We start from the raw sequence: 24,829 nt of genomic DNA, 5'->3' as shown, positions 1-24,829 counted from the left end.
TCCCACCTGCTGGGTGGGCCTAGGCCCCTCATGCTCTCTTGGCCTCACTGGGAAACTTAGCAGGCCTGATGCTTCTCTTGCACTTCCTGCTCCTGCTCACAGTGGAGTGGAGCCCTAGAGGTCAATAGGTCAATCAGGCATTGCCGCCATCACCCCATGAGCACCTGTACTCCAAATCCCTCCTCCTAGAAAGCCTCCCCAGATTGAGAAGAGCTGCCTAGGGGACCTCTCACAGCAGCTCCCCTGTCCACCCGCACACCTGCCCGAAGAGCAGTAAGGTGAAGGCTTCATGTGTACAGCTCCCTGCACGATCATGACCTTTCCATGCATCCAGTCTTCCTGATAGCCGGGGAAGGTGAGGCAGAGGAATGACTTGCCCAAGGTCACCAGCTAGTCCAGGAAGAGCCGGGAAGCCCGGCCATGACTCGTAGTTCCGTGCTTTTTCTGCCCCGGGCACTGCCAGCCTCCCTCTGAGCCCACCTCTCCTGCACCCACTCTAGCGGAGCCCCGGCCTCTGTAGCATGCCCGGGGCTAAGGCCTTGGCCAGACTCTTTCCTATCAGGCCAAACTGGACCCTCCAGCTTAGCATTAAAGGCCCCTGGAGTCCCCCTTGCCAAGCTGACCTCCCCTCCCCACACCCCACCTACACAAAGACATACACACAGACGCACACACTACAGCACAGGGGTGGAGAGCTAGATTAGGCGAGTCTCACCACTGAGCCTCACTCTTCTTGTCTGTAAAATGGGGGTGTAAGCAGCATCACAGAGTCGTTGGGGTGCTGAAATAAGACAATGCAGATAAAGCACTGTGCCCAAGGCTTAGCATGTAGCCTGGACCTTAGCCCGGGGGCCGCAGGCATTACTGACTGCACTTCTCTGCACCTCCTTGAGCCCTCCATACCCCTGTCCCCTTCTTGGGAAATCACCAGTGGAGACTATTCCCTTGTCTGACCTCTAGCAGCCCTGAGAGCTGTAAGAAAACCCAGGGGGCTTCTGGGATGTGGAGAAGGAAGAGGAGGAGATCCGGTGGGTGGAAACTTGACCCCCCCCCTCCCGGCCCCAATTCAAGCAGAGCACCTGTGTTAATATTTTTTACACGTTGGGCGCTGCTTCCCGATGCCATTGTTAATAATTAAGTCTGAAGACCCCTGACTTAAAACCCCCTTCCTGCTCCAAGAAAGGAATCTGCACCTTTGGATGACCTGAGGTCACACTGGTGGCTGTTATAGTCAATGGCAGGCTTGAGTCTGGTCCCGGGACCCAGGTCCCAGCCACTTGCAGACCTGGGAGTCCCCACCGCTGGCAGGAGACAGTTGGAGAGGACAGGACTGGCCATCTCCAGTTGCCCTCAGCCCGCAGCATCCATCCCAGCATCCCCCGTGCACAGTAGGTGGGTGCCAGCCAGCAGAGAGAACAGCTCATACACAGTTCCGGGGTTACCCCCAGGCTGTGTATCCTTCAGTGATTCCCTGTACCTCTCTGGGCCTCAGCTTCCACATGTGCTAATGGCTGCTCTCTGTCCCGGGTGGGGCAGGGCCTGGCACAGAGTGGGGGCCCTGCGAGCTGGAGCTCTCCCTCCCTCCCCTTCCTCTCAATCAATACCTGCTCCACTGATGGATGGTGGTCACGGTGACGGATGATGGGAGATCCTGGAGCCCTGCCCCCTTTTTCTCCTGCAGATGGGGAATCGGAAGCCCAGAGTGGGGAAGGCACCTGTCCAGGTGGCCCAGTCAGTCTGAGCAGAGTGGAGACATCCTGGCAGTGTGACCAGGGAGAGATTCAGGGCCTGGGGGGTGGGCAAGAAGCTCAGGAGGGTGGGGTAGAGGGAACAGGTGGGAGAGAGGGTGCCAGGGAGGAGGGCGGGAAACCACAGCCCCCACCCCTGCAGCAGGGAGGAGGAATGACAGAGCCTGAGACAGCTGTTTGCTCAGAAAAGTGTCTTAGTCACTAAAGGCCGCAGTGGGGCAAGTCCAGCCTCCCAGTCATGTCCTGGGAATCTGGATGGGGGCAGGAAGGCCGCCGGGTGACCCTTGGAGTGGCCACCTGTCCGCTCTGAACCGGACTTTCTCCTCTGCTTCCCCCGGTCCCTGCGTGTGTGCGCGTGTGCACACAAATAAACTGCCTGTGGCCTCTAGGACCACCGTCTCCATTCCCCTCACCTCTCCAGAAGAGTTCCCTGTCTTTCTGCTTTAAAAAGGAGTGAGCCTGTCCCTCCACTCATTCCACTCACACACCTGCAGCAGAAACTGGCCTCCGTGTCCTCTGAAAGTCCTTCCTGAGATCTAACTTCCAGCCCCCCACCCCACCCTGAGCTGCAACCATGGTCTCCTTCCTCGTCCTGCTGCCTGTGAGGGGGTGAGCTGGAGCTGGGAGAGGTGACAGGGGCCCTCTCCTGGCAGTGAGGGCTCCTCACCAAGAAAGGAAGAGACTTTTTCAGTCCCCCAAACGGGAAGAGAAGTGTGGGGTCCAGAGGTGACGCTAAGCTTAAGAATCAGATTTCCAAGAACAGACCCAGCTTCAGGTATTCTGTGTGGTGGTAAGAGCAACCTGCGCTCAAGTGGAGTTTCTGCCACTGAAGAGCCTCAAAAAGACACTCCCCCACCCCCCCCCTCCAATCCCTTACAATTGATTTTCTTTCCACCTACCATTCAAGTCCCCAGGCCTTAGTCCCAGCCTCCAGGAGGCCTGACTGGTGAAGCCATGGAGTCCTGGAGGGCGGTGCCACAGCTCTAGGGGCTGCTGGCTTTAGCCCACAGGGAGAGGAGGGGGTAACCCAGTCCCGCATCTGCAGCAGGTTCCCCTCCCAGCCCCGACCTCCCGGGGGCCCGGAAACCTTCCCCAGCTACCGGTGAGGTCCGGGCATAACCTGCCCAGAGGCCCCGGGCGCCAGCCCGGAGCAGCAGGGAGGAATCAGGTCAGACCCCAGAAGGCACCCCTTGTTATGCGGAGGGAAGAGGGTCCCTGTCGGGGTAGGGGTGTGGGCCAGCTGCCTGGCTGAGCTCGGGGAGCCGCCGGGGCCCTGCAGCCCCCGCCCCGCCGCCCGCGGATGCGCCGCCCGCCCTCCCCCCCTCCCCCCCGGGCGCCCGGCGGATCAATGCCGCCTTTGCTGACAGCTGAGAATCGAGCTCGCCTTCCCGCCCCCCGCCCCGCACCCCCCCCCCCCGCTCGGCTCGGTCCCCCGAGAGTCGCCCGGAGGGACAGGAAGAGTCGGCTGCCGACGCCTTGGCCCCGGGGCCGGGCCTGCGCAGCGAGCGGCCGGTGTGGCCCAAGCTGCCGTCCGGGGAAGAGGGAGGGGGCATCGGGGAACCCAGAGCGCCTCTGCGCGCGGGCCGGCGGGCCGAAGGGAACGAAAGGGCTGCCCCCTGCTGCTGGCGAGAGGAGGTCAGGCGCCCAGAACTTTCCAGCTGCAGAGGCAGTGCGTGGGAAAGCGCCTCCCGTCCTGCGGCGGGATCGGGCGGGGGCCCCTGGGGACGCGGCTGCGCAGCCCGCAGCGCGGGGTCGGGGCTCACCTCCGCGCACCACGTGCCCCGACCCCGGAGGCGGGGAGCCGGTGCCACCGGGTTGGCGCGGAGCAGGCCGCTGGTTCGGGGGACACTCTTCTTTGGGGTGGGGTGGCCACCCTGGGGGCTGCTCCTCCAGCGTGAAGGGGGTAAGCTCGGACGTGGGGGTGGGTGGGAGGAAGAGCGCTCACGCCCGGGGGCCACCGAGCCACACGCGGCGCCCGCACAGGTACACGCGCGCCCGGCGCACTCTGGACACCGCCCGACGGGGCACACCTCGTGCCTCCCGCCGCCACCACCGCCCAGCGGGGCATGGACGGCGCACACGCACCTTCACACCTACGCACACGGCGCCCACGCCGCACACCTGCACGCACCGCCATCCCGTCGCCGCGCACCCACGGCCGCACACTCGGGGCGCGCACCTCGGCGGCCGCTCACACCTGAGCTCCGCGGCCCCGAGGCCCGGCCGCGGCCGCGGCTCCCCACCCCGCGCCGCGCGCCCCGCCCCAGCCCGCCGCCCCCGCAGCCGCGCACGCCCCCTGCACGCGCCCAGCCCCCGGGGGCCGCCGCCGCCACGCGGTCGGGGCCCGGCACCGCCTGGGCGGCCCGCGCGCCCGGGGGACCAGCCCCGCCGCCGGCCCCGCGCGCCCCCCTCCGCCTCGCCGCGCCCGCCCGCTCCCTCCCGATTTGGGAAGGCGGCCGCGGGGCGGGCGGGGGCGGCGGGGGAGGGGCGGGGCGGGGCGGGGGAGGATGACATGTGAGCGGCGCGCCTGAGGCAGGTGGAAAGGCGAGCGGCATGGAGCGCGTAATAAGAGAGTTGGAGTCGGAAAGAGCCGCCCCAGTCGCCGGGGAAGCGGGCGGCCAGCGCGGGCTCCGGCGGCCCCCAGGCTCCGCGCGCCCGCCCCCGGCCCCCGCGCCGCCCCGCCGCGGCCCCTAGCGCCCGCCGCCCGCGCCCGCCCCGGGCCGCCCCCGCCGGGCCCGGGTCCGAGCCATGCGCCGCTGAGCGCCCCGCGCGCCCCCGCCCCCGCCCCCGCCCCCGCCCCGGACCGCAGCCGGCCCCGGGCCCCGGGCCCCGGCCCCCCCGCCCCCGCCCCCGCCCCACCGCCGCCCGGCGCCGCCCATGGCCGAGGCCCCCCCGCGCCGCCTCGGCCTGGCCCCCCCGCCCGGGGACGCCCCCCGCGCCGAGCTGGTGGCGCTCACGGCCGTGCAGAGCGAGCGGGGCGAGGCGGGCGGGGGCGGCTCCCCGCGCCGCCTGGGCCTCCTGGGCAGCCCCCTGCCGCCGGGCGCGCCCCTCCCGGGGCCGGGCTCGGGCTCGGGCTCGGGCTCCGCCTGCGGCCAGCGCTCCTCGGCCGCGCACAAGCGCTACCGCCGCCTGCAGAACTGGGTGTACAACGTGCTGGAGCGACCCCGCGGCTGGGCCTTCGTCTACCACGTCTTCATGTGAGTTTGCGACCCCGCGGCCCTGGCCGCGCCCCCGGGCCCGCCCCGGCTCCGCCCCCGGCCCCCCATGCCCACGGCCGGCCGACCCTTCTCCCTCTCGGCACCCCCAGCCCCGGGCCTGAGCCCGGTTTCCGATCCCCAGCCTGACCTTAACCCCGTTGCCCGGGGCCTGACCCCTGCTTGACCTCGCTTCTGACCGCCCCACCTCAGCTGTTTGCACCCCGCCCTCCGCCGGCTCCTCTGTGGCAGGTGCCCCCCCCACCGCATCCATCCTCTTGGTACCCCCTCCCTTCTGCAGTCCGGAGCCACCACAGTGGGGTCCCCTTTCCTCTTCCCTGCGTCTCTCTCCTGCGCCTCAGACACAAAGGGGACCCACTGCCCCCCCCCCCCGCACACTTTCTGTTACGGTCTCCCCAACTTTGTCGGGGCAGCGGGCTCCCACCTGGGCTCCCCCAGGAGCTCTACAGGGCCGGCCCCCATCCGGGTCCGGGGTGGGCCCCCCACCGTGGCCGTCCGGGGGTCCCGGTGAGCCGCCTGAGCCCCGACACCGTGTGTGCTGTAGGACTGTCTCACCCAGCCGCCCCTGCACCCGCCACCCGCGGGGCTGCCCTGCCGCCCGGAGGCTGGGCCGCTAGCCTGCCCGGGCCGCTGGCTGCCGCGCCAGGCCTGGCTCCGAGCACCCTGGGGAAAAAGAAAGAGGAGAGGAGTTGGTTTGGAAACACTGATGCCGCCGGCCCCCTCCTCCCCCTCACCCCGCTCCTACAACTTTCAAAAACACTGACCCATCTTGGATGTAAAGAGTGAATTTTGGCAGCCTAGAGCCTGGTCTTGGGGGACGGCCTGGCCCCGCCGGGAACATGAGAGGCCCCGCGGTATCAGTTGAAGGGCTGGGCCTGGCGCTGGGACGCCCGGAGGTGCCGGAGAAAGACCTCCAGTCCCTGGAAAATGGACAGACGTTAATCCCTTTCTCGCTGCCCTCGGGGCCCTGTGGTCCAGGGGTCTCCTGGGTGGACCCCTTGCCCGTCCACCTGTCAGTTTTTCTGCCTTGCCTGGCTGTCCCTCTGCCAGGGTTTCCACCTGTGTGCGAGTCGGCCTGTCTGTTGGTCTCTCCACCTAACTGTCCAGCAGTCCTTCTGCTTGTCTGTCTCTGTCCCTCTGTGGGGCAGGCATCCCTCGTGTGTGCCTGTCTGTCGGGCTGTCCATCTGCCTGTCCGTCGGACTGTCTCACTCTTCTGCTTGTCTGTGTCTGCCTGTCTTTGCTCTGTCTTCCTGCCTGCCTCTGCCCCATCCTAACTGGGCCCACAGAATTCCAGAGGCAAAGGGGAGGAAAATGCTGGCCAAAGAGCGGCCCCCTGGGTCCCCCGGGGCCACAGGGGAGGCGGAGGAAGGGAACTCTCTCAGCCCGTATGCTCCGGGTGGCAGCCTTGACTTTGTGCAGAGACTCCAGCCGGGTTAGGTCGGGGCAGAGTTGAGTTTGTCAGGACACGGGGTCAGACTCAGCGTCGGGGTCAGCTGTTAGGAGAGGCCCAAGCCCCCGTGCCCGTCGGGAGGGTCCGGGATGCGTACTTGTGGCTGCAGAGAGGGCTGTCGGAGTGATGACAGCACAAGGGACGGCGGGGTCAGGTGAGAGCAGCAGAGGACTGCTAATTAAGCGGCCGCGTTGCCCACATGCAGCCTGGGGTGCCCAAGGAGGCTGAGACCCTCCAGAGAGCGGCTGTGTCGTCCGTGGACTCCTCTCGGGAGATGACTGTCCCCTGGAAGCCAGTAGGCCTCTGAGGCAGGGGTCTTTCGTCCTGAGGCCTGGCCTCTCAGGCCCTGTGGGGGTCACTGGAGGTGAAGGACCCGCCTCATGAGGCCTGGCCAGCCACTGTCTTCACCTCCTCTGGAAGGGCCTCTCCTTCCTCTCCAGGAGCTAAATCTGCTGGCACCTTTGCCCCACATCCTGCCCTTTCCGGATGCCAAGAATGCCCTGGCCGGGGGCATGCTCGTTCTGTCCACTTGTCCCCGGGAGCCCAGGGATGAGGTGTCTCCGGAGCTCTGGGGGAGGAAATGTGGTGCGAAAACGTCCAGACGGTTGGGGACCTCAGGGACTTGATGGTCTGTGTTAGAGATCAAATGGAGTGAGGGGTCGGGAGCCCCACGCCTCGGGTGCTGTGTGATCTTGGCTTGATCTCCGGGCCTCTCTGAACTTTTAGGTGTCTATGCCGTCAGAGTGGGCGGAAACCCCAACCCTGTGGGCCTCCCTCTTGGATGAGGTAATAGGTGGGAAAGAGCTTGGTTTGCCGCAAGGGCCTGTCCGAGTGTGAAAGATGGGGGTTATTCCCGGGGCTGGCGGAGGGGGCCAGCCGGGAGGCCTCTGCTGTTCTCGAGGCGCTCCAGATGTGGGGTTTCTCAGTCACTCACTGTAGGGTCTTGGCTGCTCTTGCCAGGAAGTGCTTCCTGCTGTTGGACTTCTGGCCGTCGGGCTGCACTTTCGGCCAGATCCTTTCTGGCTCCACGAGGGCGCGCAGAGGCAGTTCAAGTGCAGGGGTCCCCCATGTGCACTGTCAGCTAGCACCCCCTTCCCAGAGTCTCGGGCCCTCGCAGGAGGGGCCCAGCGGAAAAGCGTGAGATAGAAGGGCTCTGGAAGGAGGGAACTGGGGAGAGCCGACCGCCCTCACACCTGCCACCGAGGGCCCCACGGAACCTGCCCCTTTTCTGGCACCGAGGTGTGGGACACAGCCTGGCACGTGACCCCGGTTCCATCTTCCCCCTCCTCCCGCCCAGCACAGCTGTGGCCTCTGGAAAGTGGGAACCACTGACTCCTGACTTCTCCTTACCGAGGTCCAGAATGAGGGACGGCGGGCCCCTCCCCGAGCTCTCTCGGCCCCTGGCCCTGTCATCACCAAACCCCAATCCCTCCCCGGCGTCCCAGTCTTTGATTAAGCCCGCACCCCTTTATAGGCCCTGCTCTCTGAATTGTGAGAAACCACACAGCTGGCCATCCCGCTTTCAGGGTCGTGGGGGGTGAGGGTGCTCACCTCCTCACTGCACCCTCTCAAAGGCCACCCCTGCCTCCCTTTTGAAGTGAGAGGGCTGCAAGGGGCCCATACAGGGCGAGGCCCCATCACCCCCCATTTCCCTGCGCCGCTGGGAGACTGTGGCTGCTCCCAGCCCCCAGCTGCCCAGCACTTTCTCTATGTGAAGGTTTACACTCTGTAAACATCCTCCTCAGCCTTGTCCCTGGGGTCAGAAGCTGTGGGAATGGGGAGGGGAGGAGGTGGCGGCAGTCCTGGGGCCCTCAGACTCCTAAGCCTGGAGTGTCTCGAGCTCCCACCCTGAGCATCTGAGAAAGGTCACTGCCTGGGTTGGAAATAAGCCCAGCCAAGGGGGCCCAGAGCCCTCAGGCGACCCCGCTAGGTGGGTCCTCACATCTTGACAGCCCATTTTGCTTATAAGAAAACTGAGGCTTTGGGGACTGAAGTCACACAGTGAATCAGAAGCAGATGCGGAAGCAGACCCCAAGACTCCTGACTCCCTATCTAGGGCCACCCCCCCATGCACCCCCCCACCCCTGCTCCCGGTGGCCTGGGTGGCCTCTTGCAGTCTGGATGGAAATTTCTGATGGCCCGCGGAGCATCAGTTATGCCCCGGCACCGTGCTCCGTAAACCACCTCGAGAGGCAGGTGCTCTTATCCTCCTCACTTGCTAGGTGGGTAGACTGAGGCTCAGGAGAGGTGTCGAAGGGGCCTCCTCAGGGCGAGGTCTGACTCAGCGCTGTCTCTCTCCTGCGTCTCGGCTTCAGCCAGCACCCCAGGAGCGGCGCTCCCGTGCCATTGGTTTCTCTGTCCCCCGGCACCTGGCACCCAGCACCCAGCACCCGGCACCCAGGGATGAGCGTGTGTGAGATTGGCCGGAAGCTGCCCAGCCTCACCCGAAGCGGTCACGCTTCTGCCGTACGCGGCTTTGCACACCCACATGTCCCCGCTGCATGCTCGGCTGTCTGTCTCGTGCACCCGCTCGCTACAACTTTGACGCACACGGCCTCGGGTGTCACAGGCGCGCCTGCAGCAGGCATCCAGCGGCAGCAAAGCTAATGCAGAGCCGCCCCCGGCTCTTGCTTTTCTCTGACGTCACAGACACACACCTGGGCCTGCAGCTTCCCCCTGCCTGAACCCCCAGGACGGAAGGGAGTTGACCCCATTCCCTGAGTTTCTTGCCTTCATCCGTCCACACCAGCAGGCTGCCCCAAGGTCTACGTTGACCTGTGCGTCCAACTGGGTGGGCAGCCCCAGGGTCGCGTGGGAGCGGGGTGGCTGGCCTCCAGAATTTGCCTGGCCTTTGCTTGCCCTGAAGCCCACCCCTCCCCCCTGCCCGGGGACCCTTCTGCCCAGGCCTGTGGGGTGCTGCTGGGTACACTGAGGCACGGAAGGAGGCAGATGATACCTGTCCGGGGTCACACCTGGCAGATGGGTGGTACAGCGGTGCCAGGAACCCAGGCCTCTGCCTCCCGGATCAGGACTTTGGGTAACACTGTTCTGGCCCCCGCTGATGGTGAAGGCTGATGCCCCAAGAACTTGGCCTTATGATGGCAAAAGTCTTGGGAGTGTGACCCAGATTTTTCTCGCTGATGTCTTTTTCAGTTCTCATTCGTTTGTTTGGTCTTTGTGAGGAGGGGGCGAATGGAGAGACCATCCTGCCAGGCGCCCAGCCCTTCTAGGCCTCTCCTGGCCCTCTGGCCCCCGTGCGCCCTCCTGCCCGAGTTCTCCTTTGGGGTTACAGCAGCAGGTTAGATCTCCCGTCGCTGCCCCACCCCAACTCCGTGCTCCGGTCATTGCCTCCGTGGAGGAAGTCCACCCGGTGTCTGACAATAGTCCCATTGCCGCTGGAGCCCAGGTTCTCCGAACCTTGGAGCCAGGAGTGTTTCAAGAGGTGATTATTCTTGGGCTGATGGCAGCACTTTGAGTGGGTGATTAATTTAAGGTTCTCTGAGCTAGTTGGGGAGCTGAAGCCTCCTGGGGAGCCGGAAAAAGGAAGGCTCCACAGAGGGGCCGAGGCCCTGCCCCTGCCCCAGAGGAGGCCGCACAGGGAGCTTGCGCAGACCTGGAGCAGCTCAGCACCCTTCCTCCCCGGCTCAGCACCCTTCCTACCCGGCTCAGCACCCTTCCTCCCCAGCTCAGCGCCCTTCCTCCCTGGACCCATACCGTGGGGGTCTTTGCGCAGGGCTGGCCCTCCTGTGGGCTAGGGAGTCCCAGCAGGGAGTGCAGGGGGCAGCCCCCCTCCAACGCCCCAAGAGTGGGAGCTGTGGGCCTGGGGTACAGCAAGCCAGGGGGTACTTGCCATCTCTCCAGAGGTTGCCCCACAGAGGGTTAAGAGCAGAGAGTGACAGATTTGGATTCACTTCTGGTTGTGGAGTTATGTGTCCTTGAGCAAGTTACTTAACCTCTCTGAGCTTCCGTGTTGTCATCTGAAAGCTGGCACAGTCGCACCGAGTGGGGGCAAGCACTGGCGCTGGGTGCTGGCACCCGGTCCTCGTGTCACCGTTGCTTGCGCTGTTCTCCTCTCTAGGGGGTCCGACCTGACGGACCTAACTGGCCCCAGTGTGACTGCCTGGGGTCGGGGCAGGAGCTCTCCACAGGGTCCTTCCTTGGGGGTCCCTCACCTGAACCCCGTCGCCCTTACCACGGGCAGGCACTGCTGATCCTCAGTTCACAGTTGAGGAAGGTGAGGGGATGCCACCCACTTGTGCAGGGTCACCCAGCTAGTGAATGGTGGCCCCAGGACCCCGGCCCAGGTCCCTCGTCACTCTGTACTGGGCCTGGGGGGGCACAGGGAGACAGATCAGTCCTGCGCCCCGCCTGGGACTTGGCCCCAGTAGGAGGCCACTGAGCCTGCCCGGCCGTGGGCCTCTCCTGCCTCCTCTCCCAGACCCTGGCAGAGAGGTCTGCGGGTGGGTGTGAGTGTGTCCAGGGGTGCTCCCCTGGGAGAGGAGGGCGACACCCCACTCTGCTGAGCCTGTCATCCTGGGGAATGGGGACAGGGAATCCCAAAGGACATTCAGAGCTCTCAGCGCTTGCTGGGAAGGTCCCGACCCCTACTGCCCCCCTGTCAAATGGGGCTAAAGAGGTTAGTGGGCCCATCAAGGCTGCTGGGCACAGGGCTACTCTGGAGTTTTGCAGGGTGGGGGATGGGGGAGTCTCCAGCACCTTCTCCCTGGGCCCCTCCGAGGACGGGGAGCACTCAGAAGGGCACTCAGGAGACCCCCTGCCCCCCCCTCAGCTGGGGCTCTGAGGGGCTGGGGAGATGGGGGCTGTTCAGACCTCTGGGCCCCCCAGAAAGTGCCCCCAGGGCTCCGGGCTTTCTGGGCAAGTCTGTCCCCAGGGCAGGATCTGTGTGCCCTGCGGGTGGGCACCTAGGGGGGAGGTGAGGGAGGAACGGGAGGGGCAGCCCCATGCTGCAGACTAATTGGGCTGGGAATCTGTGGGCAGCGCCTCAGGGAGGGAGGCCGGGAGAGCAGGGAACTCAGCGATTCCTCTCTTCTGCTTCCTTCTCAGAGATTGAGGAGCGGTGGGGGGTGCGGGGTCTCTGGCCTAAGGGCCCTCCCCAGTCCGCAGGGAAATCTGGGGGTGGGGTGCACGTTCTCCTGAGACTCCTCACACATCAGGGCCGAGCAGGTGGGCGAGGGGGAAAGCCTGCTGGAGATCAATGGAGCATCGTTCCCCCTGCAGCACAAGGGATGGGGGTCAGACAGCAGGAAGGACTGCCCAGTAAGCAAGAGGTAGAGTGCAATCCCCTGGGGTACTCTTCCCAAAACTTAGGGACCATGTCGAGCTGGGCTGGGCAGGGTTTACTCTGCTAATGACCCCTGTCAAGCAAGGGGCACCCCTGGTTCACAGTGTGAGGATAGGGAGTAGATGGGACCCGTTCCCTTTGAGGGAGCTCTGGGGGGTGGGGAAGACGGGTCAGACCAGGCACCCTTTGGCTTTGGAGGTTTTCTGGAGGTGGGGGGTGGTCACAGGCTGCCTCTCTGCCACCCTTCCTTCCCTGCCACTCCTCCCTGGGAGCCTCAGGCCTCCCCAGGTCACTGACTTTGGGTTTATTTTTTGCTGGGCTCGGCTGTCCCCAGGGAGGGGAGGGGGCAGGGAGCAAAGAAGGGGAGAGGAGCGGCTGTGTCAGCACAATCTCGGGCGCCTCTGCTTCTGCCCTCCTTGGCCCGGCTGCCACCCTCTTCCAGAGGGACCAGTCGCTGGGCATAACAGGGCCCCGGTGCCCCCATGGGATTTCCTCCCCTGGGGCCAAAATAGGCCTTCATGCCCTCACCCTTTCTCCATCCATCCTGCCGCAGAGCATCAGAGCCCGACTGGCCTCGGAGCTCAAGCAGAACTGGGGCTTCTTGGCACGCATGGAGAAAATGAGGCAGGACAAAGGACCTGGCTTCCCCAGGGACACGGCGCACGCGGGGCCCCTCAGCAGATGATGGGGCTGCGCTGAGCCGCCAGGACCCAGGAATGCCTCCCTCGGCGTCCCAGCCCTGAGTTCACTCCCTCATCTGATTTTCCAAGTCCTGGGCATTGCTGGCAGTCTGTCTGGTGGGAGAGATGGACAGGGGGACAAGGTGTGCCCCGTGGCCGGCAGAGGGAGGCAGGTGCAGCCTGGGGGGACCGGAGGCCAATACGTTGTAGAGGTAGGATTCAAACCCCGAACGCTGCCGCGCCGCCCCCGAGGGCCTGAGCCCCTTGGGCCTTCCCTTGAGGGTCCTCAGTCTGCCTCCCTGGCTCTTCTCTCTCTCTCTGCCTGTTGAATGTTGGGGTTCCTCGGGGCCCTGTCCTGGGTCCTCCTCACTGTGCAGAGCTATTGGGGTGGGGGCAGGCTCACACACTCCTGTGACATGGGGGTCCCCTCCGGGATGACAGCCTGCCCCTCTCTGGTCTCATCCTCAGCTTCCTAGGGAGCTGCCCGTGGACACCTGGCCTCCTCATCCCGGGGTGGGGGGGGGCTCGAGGTCAGCCTCTCCCTTCCACCCAGGCTCCCCCAGCCCCCCTGACAGCGACTCCCAAGCTCCTGCCCAAGCCAGGAACCCCGTCCCTCAAGCATCCTTTGTCCTTCACCTAAGAAGCAACTTGTAGTGTCCCCTAGATGTGCTGTCTACCGCTCTCTCTGCTTTTCCTCCGCCCTAAACTCCCTCCCTCATCCCACCCATCGTTCTAGCAAACTCCTATTCATCCCTCCTTCTCAGCTGGAGCACCCTGTCTTCTTGCAAACACTCCCCGCCCACCCCCACCCCAGGCTCAATGGGGGGTCCCTGTGCTTCTGCCTGGGGTTGTGAGGTCTGGGTGGTGGGGCTTGAGCACAGTGCCTGGCATGTGGTCAGTAATTTGGAAGTGTTTGCTGAGCCAGGGAATGAGGGGGGCGTTGAGGCCGGTTACCGGTTACCGGGATGCAAAGGGTTTTGCCAACTAGCAAGAAACTGGAGAAGGGACCCCAGGTGCTGGGTGTGCAGGCACCGAGCTGGAAGCTCTTGTGATCTGGATCCTGAGCGCGCTCCACTTGGAGGCAACAGCGAGAGCCCAGGCTTTGGGGTGGAACTTTTCTTCCTCCGTCTGCCCTGTCCTGGATCAGCAAGCTGTGGAGCTGGGCTTTGCCCTGCGGACAAGGGGGAGCCTAGGGAGTGACAGGACAGGGAGGCACCCCTGCTGGGAGCCGGTGCTTGCCTGATTTCTTCCCAGGAGCTAGTACTTTGCAAACAGTACTATTGTTCCCATTTTGCAGATAGGAAAGTGGGGCTCAGAGAGGGCAAATAGTGTGCACCGGCATACACAGCTTGTCCGTGCTGGAGGCGGGATTTGAACCCGTGTCTGTGTGACTCCCAAGCCCAAGCTCAGAGTGGTTCTCAGACATGTCAGCAGACCCATGCGGTTCTCGGTGGCCTAAGGCAAAATCGAGGGAAATGACAATGTGGTGACTTTTTCATAAAGCTAAATTTATTCCATTTAAAGGACTTTTAGTCTTAGATTATGTCCTTTCTTTTATGAAATGACGGGGCTGGGAATTTTTTTTCAAATGTCCTTACTTGGCAAAATAAAAAGTTGACAACCAGTCCCCAAGTGTTTTTTGGGAATTTTACCGGTGCGTGAAATCCTTGCGTCCGGGCGCCTTCCTGCCTCCTCCCTCCTGAGCTGGAGCGGCCACAGGAGTCCGGTGGGGGTGGAAGCATTAGGGGGATGGAGGTGCGCTCAGTCTCACTGTCTGTTCCTCCTGGGCCTGGCGGGAGAGCAGCGAGCACCAGCCCAGGGCTCTAGCCTAGACTGGCCTGGCGGTGCCGGGGACGGGGTCAGCCGGAGTCAGGCCTCACCCCTCAGTGAAAGGAGCACTAGAGCAGGAGTCAGCAGGTCCCTCTCTGGTCTGAGCCCCGAAGAGGGGATGCTGCACAGCAAGGGGCTGGTGTGCAGGCCACATAAGAGCCCCTGGACCCAACGGCGCTTTCTCCTGTCCGGGGCCCTGGGCCGGGCCTGGCGACACTGTGACCACAGTGCACTAAGTGGGAGCCAGGCTTTGAGACTTTGTTGTACATGGATAACGTCTAGTCTAATCCGTACCAGGGACTGTGCCACATGTTCTCCATATGCTACTTCATTTAATCCTTCCAAGAGCCCTAGGAGGGGGCTGCTCTTATTACCCCATCGCATCGAAGAGGACGCTGATGCGGAAAAGCTAAGCATGTGACTTTGTCACACAGCTTGCAGGTGCCGAGTGCCCAGGCGGGCAGCAGTTGAGGGCTGAGCGTGCAAGGACTCTGGTGGGAGCAGGTCTTCAGGGCTGTGGGCAGTGTGCGTGTAGTGGGGGGGGGGCGCTGAGGGGACACTCATGGGGGATGTGGGGTGGGAAGGCCACCTTCCTGCTGGGTGGCCTCTAGCAGTCAACATCCCTCTCTGCCTCAGTCTCCCTCTCCCACTGGGGCTCTCGATAATAAGAGGGAGTGCTGACCTGGCGCCGGACACTGCTCTTGGAACTCACTGTGGCTCCTCTCGATTTTTCCTCTCAGCAGCCTGATGAAGTGGGTGCTGTTGTTATGCCCATTTCCCAGCCAGGGATGCTGAGGCACAGACAGATGGAGAGACTTGCCCGGAGTCCAGGCAGGAGCCCAGTTCCGGGGGCTGTGTCCTTACCCACCATATTGTGCCCAGCTGGCCCTCACGGGTCTGCAGCCTGTACGGGGACCAGGGGGCCTTAAAGTTGGGGGTCTCATCCGCCACCCCAGTTCTGCGCTGGGCACTTGTGCTCTCATTTGGTCCCTTGGGGCCAGCCACTGTCCCAGGTGTTGGGGGCAGAGCAGCGCAGTAGACCCTCCCTGGGCCCCTGGGGACATGGGCCAGGAGCTGGCAATGGTCTGGGCCGCACAGAGTCCCAAACCCAGCCACACAGCGCACAGGGCTAGGAAGGCTTCCCAGAGGAGGAGATTTAAGTTGAGGCCTGTGACATGAGCAGGAGTAGGAGTCACCTGAGCAAAGAGGAGCGTGGAACAGCATTCTGGACAGGCGGACTAGCATGAGCAAAGGCCACAGGTGAGGCTGAACCCAGGAGGCCAGGGCGGCGGGAGCCTGGCAGGGACAGGAGGTGTGCAGAGAGGAGGCCGGGGCATGAGCCAATGGTACCAGGCTGAGGAGCAGTGATTTCTTGGAGGAAACAGTTTGAGAAGGACCTGAAGACAGGAATGTCCTGGGCAGATTGGTATTTTAGAAACACCTTTCTGGACCTCACAGGGAGGATGGTAAGGGGGGGAAGCCACAGGATGCTGTCCACTTGGTCTCCTGTCCCCTCGGCCTTTCCCGCATGGCCCGGCCCCCTGAGCGGCTCCTCTGGAGCTGCCCACCAGCCCTGCCCAGGCCTGGTGGACCTGGCCTGAAGCCCTCGGACTTTGCCTGTAGGGAAAGCTGAGCGGCTTATGCAAAGGGTGGCCTAGGGGAGGGTGTGTGTGTGGCTGAGCCCGGGGGCCCTTGGAAGAAGAGGGGGTGGGTGCAGGCTTTGAGGCTGTCTGCAGGGGGTCTGGGGATGAGGGCTTAGGCTCTGTGGCCATCCCCAGAGCAACGGTCTTGGAACAGACTCGTGAGAGCACCCAGGGGTTTGGCTCATGGTGCATGTCCTGGAGAACAGGGCAGAGCTCAGGTGGCTCGGCCCACCTCCATGTCCCCTGTCCCCTCCCTGTCTTGCAGCTCAACAGAGTGTGGAAATCGCTGGTCTCACCCTCTCCCTTCATTCTACTGATGGGGCCCAGAACAGGGCATGGACTAAACTTAGGTCAGTGGTGGAGCCCAGATTGGAGCCCAGCCTAGCTCAAGAGTTTCAGTTGTCCCCAAGCCCAATAAATAACTGAAAAACTGAGCTCAGGTCCTCTCTGGGTGGCCTTGGGCAGGCCCCATCACAACGTTCTCTGAGCCTGGGCCACGGGATCCAAAGTACCACCTTGTCCTGGGAAGGATGGTCCACTGTGGGGCTTCATTAGTGTTTGCTCACTGCAGCCCCTTGAGCTCTCGGAAACAACCCTGGAGGTAGATATCGTTATGCTATTTTACGCTGAGGCTCAGAAAGAAGTGACTTGCCCAAGGTCATTCAGCTGAGAGGTGGTCGTCATGGGCCTGGAGCCCAGATGTCCAGGCACCTGAGACCCCTGATGGGCACAGCCTCTGCTCTCAGTGAATATCCACTCAGTGACTCAGGCAAGACCCACCAGTCAGTTAGGCAGAGTGTGTTTGTGTGTGCATATGTGTGTGTGTGTGTGTGTGTGTGTGTGTGTGTGTGTATTAGGCAGGGGCTGCAGGCTGGAACCGTGTGCCTCCATGCTTGAGCAGACTGCAGCTGCTGCCCCCTGGGGAAGGGGACCCACTTGCCCTCCTGCACTGAGGGTTTTTTTCTGGGGAGGGGCGCTGGCCGCAGCGTGACCAGTAGGGCACCTGCCTGCCCCCCCCATGCTGGGGTCTGGCCATCTAATGCCCTGCGCATGACAGGCATGGGACAGGCACTGGGCTGGGGAGAGGGATTTGCACTCTCTTAATCCAGGGGCCGCAGCCTTCCTCGGTGTTGGCCAGGGCCGTGGGAGAGGTTTGTCTCTGCCCACCCCCCCGCCACCCTGCCCAGTGGCCCCAGCTCAGATCCCTGGCACCTTCCCAGCTCCTCTGCTCGGGGCCTTCCTCAGCCATACTCACGCTCCTCACTCTCCCACCATTTGAGCAGGGTTGAAACTTTTGGGAGCAAATGCTGGGGCACTTGGGGCTAATGGGGACTCTGTGTTGTGCAGCATTTGGGGCCGAAAGGGCGGGGCAATATCAGGGGGGTTTAGGGCCCACGTTGGGCAAAGTTGGGGGGGACCTGATGGAGGTGCAGAGCTGGAGTGTTTGGGGCTAATCCTGGGCCACCCCTTTCTGGAGAAATTTGGCTACAAGTCAGGGAGGCAAATGTGTGGGCTATGCCCCCCCTCACTGGGCGGTAAACACAGCCGTAGCCCAGGAGACGGGCCCAAACATCCAGGCCCCCCACGGTTATTTATACCAGGACTCCCTCTCTCCTTCTCAGGCCTGGTCTGGCCTTTCAGTCCACTCCTGAGCTGGGCAACCTGAGTTGAGGGTCAGACCCCTGTCAAGGGAGGGGGCCTCAGCAGCAGGCCTGCTCAAACTGCACCAGGGACTGGGCCCTCATCCCCTCCCAACAGCTTATCCATTGAAGGCACTGGGTCTCGCAGATCAGAAATGTGCTCTTGGAGGCCAAGGCCTGGGCGGGAGGCAGGAGCCTTGGATTTGCTCTAAACTGCTATGCTAACCCCATAGCCTTAGCTACATGTTCAGTAGGAGGGAAGGGGTTAGATCGGTGCTTTGCAAACTGTTTTCAGCAGTAGATCTAGTTCTTAGATGAAACATGACACAGGAGCACAATATGTAAAACATATCAAAGCAGCATTGCTCTGGGTGGATTCAGGGGTAGGGGCCCCGAAGAATCCTGCCCACTCAGCCTGTATGGCTCTGCATACCACCAACTCAGAGCCTGTACACAGCCCTGCTTATTCTAGAACACATTCCAGGTAAGCCTGCAGTTCCTGGCCCCCGGATCCCTGTGCCTGCTTCCAGGGCTCGTACAGACCTCTTGGCTAGTTCATCATCTGGGGAGCCAAAGTATAGGAGCACTTCTAGGACCAAGGGCAGCTGGTTGCCACCAGTGTACATGGAGCCTGGAAGAGCAGACGAGGGCAGCCCCAGGAGTGTACCCCAGACCACTCCTGGCTGGGGCTGAGCCCAGTGTGGAAGAGAAAGGGGCACGCCATGGGCTGGGGACGGGAGGGTAGCAACCTCTCCCTTCCAGATTCCAGCTCGGAGCTCCAAGGAGTCCGAGATTTTAAAATCAGACCTGGCCTTCCAGATTGTTAGGAAGGTATATGTGTCAGGAAGAGTAGAACACATTTTCTCTAACAGCTTTTTAGTTTGAGTTAAACTTTTAAATATTTAGACTAATAGTCTGTGGGTCCCCATTTGTACTCTTTCCCAAGCCTTGCCTGTGTTTGGGGTGGGCTTGCGTTTGCCCTCACCCCGCCTACCCATCTCTGCAGCCACCCGGAGACGCCCTTACCCAAGGCTCTCAGGCTTCGCAGGAAAGCGAAAGCGGGAAAGTCCTGACTCGGATGCTAAGGCCCCGGTGACCTGGGTCCCCCTGTTCCTTTACAGATACTGTCTGAATGTCTAATCGGCCAGCCTGGGGGATGTGGGGGAGTCACAACTAGCCTTGCCCTTGGTGGATGGATCCTAATGAGGGGGTGGGGGTGGGGATGGAGGTGTGGACAGAAGCAGGAGCAGCCTCAGCACAAGGGAGTCGGGGGTTGGGGGGTCCCAGATGGGGCCAGGGATCCCAGGGGGCTGTAGGAGCACCGCTTCCCGAAGCAGATCAGGGGTGCTTGGGGAGGAAGGGGTACATCCGAAGGAGGGGAGAGAGCACCAAAGTCACCAAGGTAGGAATGCACCGGGTATGGAGGGGTGGGGGGCGGCTGATGCTCCTGTGTTTACAGCCTCAAGCTCTGGGCTGAGGAGCTTGGATTTTAGATGGTATATGGTAAGGGGCCATCATAGGACTGGAAATGGGGACGGAGCACTCAGCCACAGGTACATGGACCAGGGTTGCCGTGGGGACAGAGCTAGAATCCTGGCAGTCAGTGAAGAGGTGGCTGGAGGGAGGGGGAAGGGGGTTAGTCCCCGGATGGACAGGAGTGGGAAGTGGGAAGCCAGGAAGAAGGAGCCGATCTCCATCTGCGCTCAAGCATCTCTTCCTCCGTCTTCTCCTCCTGCTTTCTGTCTCCCCGCCCCCATTCTATGGCCCTGTGTCTCCACACTGGGGAGAGGGGTGCCTCACCGCAAACCCACCTCCCTAAGGAAGACCACCTCACGGCAGTGGCGAGTGAGAGGCCACAGCTATATAAGAGCGGACCTGCCCGTTCATTCACTTGTGCACTCAACGAATATTGATGCCCTGCAGTGCACGAAGCCCTGTTCCAGGTGTGGGAGGGAGTGGAGAACAGGATCAAGTCGCTGCCTTCATGGAGCTTACATTGGGGGTGGGGGGACTGGGGGATCAGAAACTGTAGCTCCCCCTGGTGTCCCCCCTCTGGCTCACTGGTCCATGCTCCTACATGCCTGGGAGAGGGGACTTCCCATTACCCACTCATTTGTCCCAGCTGCCCTAGTATCTGCACAGGGGTCTGAGAGCACTGACGAGGGGGGCCCAGTACCCAGGGCCCTGACCCCAGGGACCATTCATCTCTGTAAGAGGAGTCCAGACCTGAGGGGCAGGTCTGGCCTCAGGCGGTGGTTCTTTGCACTCGCAAATGGCTTGGAGCCCCTTATGAGGGCCTTCCTGGCCTCAGTTTCTTTATCTGTTAGGTGGGGCTTAGGGGAGGCCCTGAAGGAATGAGGGGAGGAAAAGCCCAGTGGATTGCAGCATTCCCCACTGGTGGACAGGGCGGTGAGAGGATGCCAAGGACTCAATATCATTATCAACACCAGAGAATCATCGCTGTCTGCTGTGTTCGCTGTGGGCCAGCCTCCCGCCACTTTCATTTATTCCTCACAACCAGCTCTGCCTTCCCTCCCCATGTTGCAGACGAGGAAACGGAGTCTCAGGAAGGTGAAATGACTTGCTTGAGGCCACACGCACACCTAGCTGACTCTGGGAGCCCTCAAGGCCGGTGCTCTGAGGGTGCTGCCTGGCACCTGCCCTCCTGGGCACTCAGCCTCGAGCAGTAACCCAGCCCCGGTGCCCCCCCTCCGCCAGCGCCCTCGGGGACCCGCACGGGGCGGAGCCTGGGCACCGGGTCCTGCGACACTGGGCCGCGCAGCACGCGGGGGGCTGCAGGGGCCTCGGCCCCTCGGCGCCCTGGGGCGCTCGGTGCCCGCAGCCCAGCTGGGTGGGGGGCGAGCCCGGGGCAGTAGGGGTGTCGCGCCCCCCTCTCCGCCCCCGGCCTCGGGGACGCGGCGGCACCTTCACACTTTCCGCTTGGCCCGCTGCTCGCCTTTCAGGCCGCCGTGTTTTCAATTGTTAATTTGGAAACGGAAAAAGAAGCCGGCCGGGCGGGGGAGGCCGCAAGGAGGTAACCGGAGCCGCAGCGCCGCCCCCGCCCCTCCTGCGCGCGGTGCCGGGTGTCGGGGAGGCCCCGCCCCGCCCGGGCCCCGCCCACCAGGCCCCGCCCCTTCCAGTAAGCCCCGCCCCACGCCGAGGGGGTGCGCCGGCCGCAGAGGAAGGGGCCCCGGCAGGGGGGGCGCGTAGGGCGCCGTGCGGAGGGAGGGGTCCCCCTGGCGTCCTCCTCCCGCCCGGGAGCCCCTCCCCTCCAGGGAACCTTCCCCTCCCGGGAGCCCCACCCCCCCGGGAGCCCCTCCCCTCCCAGGAGCCCCTCCCCTCTCAGCAGCCCCTCCCCTCCCGGGAGCCCTCCCCTCCGGGAGCCCTCCCCTCCAGGAGCCCCACCCCTCCGGGAGCCCCTCCCCTCCGGGAGCCCTCCCCTCCCAGGAGCCCCTCCCCTCTCAGCAGCCCCTCCCCTCCCGGGAGCCCTCCCCTCCGGGAGCCCTCCCCTCCAGGAGCCCCACCCCTCCGGGAGCCCCTCCCTTCCGGGAGTCCCTCCCCTCCGGAGCCCTCCCCTCCAGGAGCCCCACCCCTCCGGGAGCCCCTCCCCTCCGGGAGCCCCTCCCCTCCCGGGAGCCCCTCCCCTCTCAGCAGCCCCTCCCCTCCCGGGAGCCCTCCCCTCCGGGAGCCCTTCCCTCCGGGAGCCCTCCCCTCCCGGGAGCCCCGCCTCTCCCGGGAGCCCCTCCCCTCTCAGCAGCCCCTCCCTCTCCCGAGGCGTCCCGCCTGGAGTCAGCCTCCTCCGTGTCCCGAAGTGAACCCAAGCCTTTCTGCAACCCCTCAGCGCGAGGTTCACCTGGGCCAGACCCCTGCCTCCAGCCTGCTGCACCAGGGATCCCTGGCCCCATTAGACAGACGAAGAAACTGAGTCCCAGAGAGGGACAGCTCACTTGCTCAAGGTCCCACAGACAAGGCTGAATTCTTGAGCCTGGCAAGGTCAGGGTCAGAGCTGAATTCAAGCCTTTGGCTCTGATGCTTGTACGGTTCTGTCTTCCTCCGCTAGAGGAGGGAGGGGGCGTCAGGGCCACAGGTGCAGGCTGTCCCCTTCCCTGACCTCCAGCGCCCTTTCTGTGGCTAATGAGCTATTGGCAGCTTCCCTTTGGTCTACCCTGACTCCTCCTTGCTGTTATTATTCACTTATAGAGGAGTTTGGGAGGTAGACTTTCCATGCAAATGAGCACCATGCAAATGAAATGTAAAAGACCCTCTCCTCAGACTAGAAGCTCCTCAGGACTGGCGGCTTGGAGAGCTGCTAGGGCGGCCCTTTCCATTGGGGAAGCTGAAATCACCAGGCCCAGATGGATGAGCGAAAAATAGGGCCCTCGGAGACCCTTCCTCGGGAGTCAAGCCAGACTCAGAGACAGCGTCCCCCCTCCTCAGCTGAGTGGTGGAAGAATCAAAATAGAGAGCCCATCGACCTAGGTTCCTAGCTCTGTCCACACCCCTGTGCCCCCCCTTCTGCAGCCCCCAACCCTGACAAACCGCTCCTGGCTCTTAGAGGACTCTGAATCCGCCAGAACCAGGGCTGGGCAGCCTCTCCCATTAAAGGCAGAACTGAGGATGTCTGCAGATGTGCTTCTGGCTTGCAGCCTAAGACCCACCTACCCACCCTTCCACTTTGGCTGTGGGACAGGCGCAGAGAAGTTGTGCTCCTGGCCTAAGGTCATACAGTAAACCTTTCCTGGCTGTCAGGGCCCCCTGGAGTCTGTCTTGCTGGATTCAGTCTGGCTGGACATGGATTTGAGGTTCCCATGGGGAGCGAGGCTCCCAGGGCAGCTGTAACCGACTGCCCCAGGTGTGGCCCGTGAGTTTGCATACTGCTTTGCTTACTGGTAGCAAAGGCATTGGAACACCCCTCCCTGCCATGCACCCTACACCTCCCACTGGGTGGGATTCTCAGGGGCTGAGTCTGCAGCACCTGGGACTGCGCTCCCTGGGGTGCCCCGCCCTCACCGAATCTCCTGTTCCACCCTGTCAGCTCTTGGTACCCTCTCTGCTCCCGGAGTGCTGACAACCAAGTGTGGGGGACTAAGCTCTTTCCCCTGGTTTGGATTCTTCCCTCCTTCCCCCTCCCCCCTTTGCAAAGGTTCTGCTGATTCAGAGGACAGAAGGCTCCTTGGAGGTGACCCTGACCCCTGCCAGGCTCAAGTAGCTGGAAGCCTGAGCAGTCCTTGACCCCAGTGCCACCCTGTCACATGCAGCAGGAAGGGCAGGGGCCAGGCCCCAGCCTGATGCTCAGATGATGGAATTTTTGAGGTGAGGGTGAGGGGCTGGTGCCTGACTCTTCCTATAGGAAGAGGACAAATCAAAAGAATCTAACCTCAGGAATCAGGATATCTGGGTGCCAGACCCAGTTGTGCCTCTGATCTGGGGTATGATCACAGGTAGATCATGCCCTTCTCTAGGACTCAGTGTCTCCTGTATAAATTAGAGGATTGATCCACTCTAAGGGATCTTTCCGTGCTAAGCTAGAGTCAGTATCTGCTCATCTCCTGCATTGTCGGTCCCCCTAGTACAAGTCACCCGCATCTTATGCTTGGATCGTACAGCTGTGGGGCAAATGTCATTACCCCCTCCCCGTCCCCCTCTGCACCATCACCGTGGGTTCTCTATTCAACAGCCTGTGCTGTTGCAAATGCAAGTCAGATCGTGTACTCCTGCTCAGGAGTCCCCATCTCACTTGGAGTAAAAGCCAAAATCCTCACAAGAGCCAGTAGGTGATCTGCTTCCTGCCTCCACTGCCTCGCTGCCCACACTCTCCCCTTTCCTCACTCTGCTCTGGGGGCATGCCTTTCTTGATGGTCTGGAACATACCAGGCACCGTCTGGCTCAGGTTTTTGCGCTTGCTTTTTCCCTCTGCTCAGAATCCCGTTTTTCCCAGATACCCACATGGCTCACTCACTCATTTCCTTGAGATCTCTGCTGAAAAGTCACCTTCTTGATGCTGCTTTCCCCAACCCCTCTCTATAAAATAGTCCCCAACTCCCATACCAATGTTCCTTCTTTCTTTTCCCCACTTAATGTTTTCCCATCATCATCATCATCTCACATTAAAACAAAAATTTTTTTAAAGATTTTATTTATTCATGATAGACATAGAGAGAGAGAGAGGCAGAGACACAAGCAGAGGGAGAAGCAGGCTCCATGTCGGGAGCCTGACACGGAACTCGATCCCGGGACTCCAGGATCACGCCCTGGGCCAAAGGCAGGTGCTGAACTGCTGAGCCACCCAGGGATCCCCCTTTTTTTAAATATAGGTAAGCTCTACACCCAGCGTGGGGCTCTAACTTACCATCTGGAGATCAAGAGTCACCTGCTCCACCCACTAAGCCAGCCAGGCTCCCCCAGTAACCTTTGCAACCAATGTTGGACGCAAATCACATTTGGAACCTTGACTTGCTTATTACCCATGTCCCCCATGAGAGCGCACACCCCACAAGTCAGTGAGTGAGGAAGTGAGTGCCGTGGTGCTGGCCTGGGAGTTGCTACCTGGCCAGATTCACTCTCACACCACCTGCTGCAGGGAGGGTTGAGATGCGAGTGAACCACTAGCAGCCAGCAGGGTGGCAGTGGCACCTGTCGGGGGGGGGGGGGGGGGGGGGGGGGGGGGGGGCGGTGGAGGGGAGGGTGGTAGAGGGAGCATGATGCCTGGGGTCCAGCACCTAGGTTGTGCCCTCTCTCAGGAAGCTTTCACCCAGCACCCATTCTGATTTGGGCAGGGCATTCCAGGTGAAAAGGACAAGACCTCAACCAGTTCTGGGTTCGGGGGAGGAGGCCCTTCATCCAGCGGCTTTTCTCCAGTTGAACTAAATGCCATGATGATGGGGGTGGGCAGAGAGATGGGAGTGGGGACTTAAGGGAGCCTGAGGTGGACTCCCACCTCACCCAGCCTCCCTGGAGGAGGGGCAGACATGACATGAGCAAAGATAGGGAGGGAAAAGCCGCTTGCTTTTATGGGAGAAGAACAGAGCTGTGACGCTGGAGTAAGCGGCGTGGGGTTGGGCTCTGCGGTGGGGAGTGAGATGGTGGGGTGGGAAGGGCCTTCCTTGCAATTGTGCTTAGGAGCTTGGGCCTGAGCCTGTAAGTCGGTGGATTTCACACTTTTTAAAAAAGCAGCAAAGCTCTGCGTTCCAGTGAAGTCTCCTGCCAAGCCCAGAATGTAAAACTGAGTCACCCGAATCCACATGGAGCTGCTCAGGTGGAGAGGTGGGGGGAGGGGGGGGAAGGTTCCCATTGGCTCTCTGGTTTAAGCTTTCAGAATCC

The 24,829-nt window shown here is 62.4% G+C and overlaps 1 protein-coding gene across 3 annotated transcripts in view; it reads left to right on the top strand.

Moving 5' to 3' along the window:
- The first annotated feature begins 4,618 nt into the window (after positions 1–4,618).
- The window catches only part of KCNQ4 (potassium voltage-gated channel subfamily Q member 4), a 52,247-nt gene continuing 32,036 nt past the window's right edge, over positions 4,619–24,829 (top strand). For all 3 annotated transcript variants that reach the window (XM_072723696.1, XM_072723695.1, XM_025983731.2), the window contains exon 1: positions 4,619–4,945. In XM_072723696.1, the coding sequence (XP_072579797.1) occupies positions 4,626–4,945 (320 nt within the window). In that variant the 5' untranslated portion in view covers positions 4,619–4,625. The remainder of the gene's footprint in view (positions 4,946–24,829) is intronic.

The sequence above is a fragment of the Vulpes vulpes genome, chromosome 10 (assembly GCF_048418805.1).
Source record: "Vulpes vulpes isolate BD-2025 chromosome 10, VulVul3, whole genome shotgun sequence".
Taxonomy (NCBI): Eukaryota; Metazoa; Chordata; class Mammalia; order Carnivora; family Canidae; genus Vulpes; species Vulpes vulpes.
The sequence above is the reverse complement of the archived record's forward strand: the minus strand, read 5'-3'. Positions and strand labels throughout refer to the sequence as shown.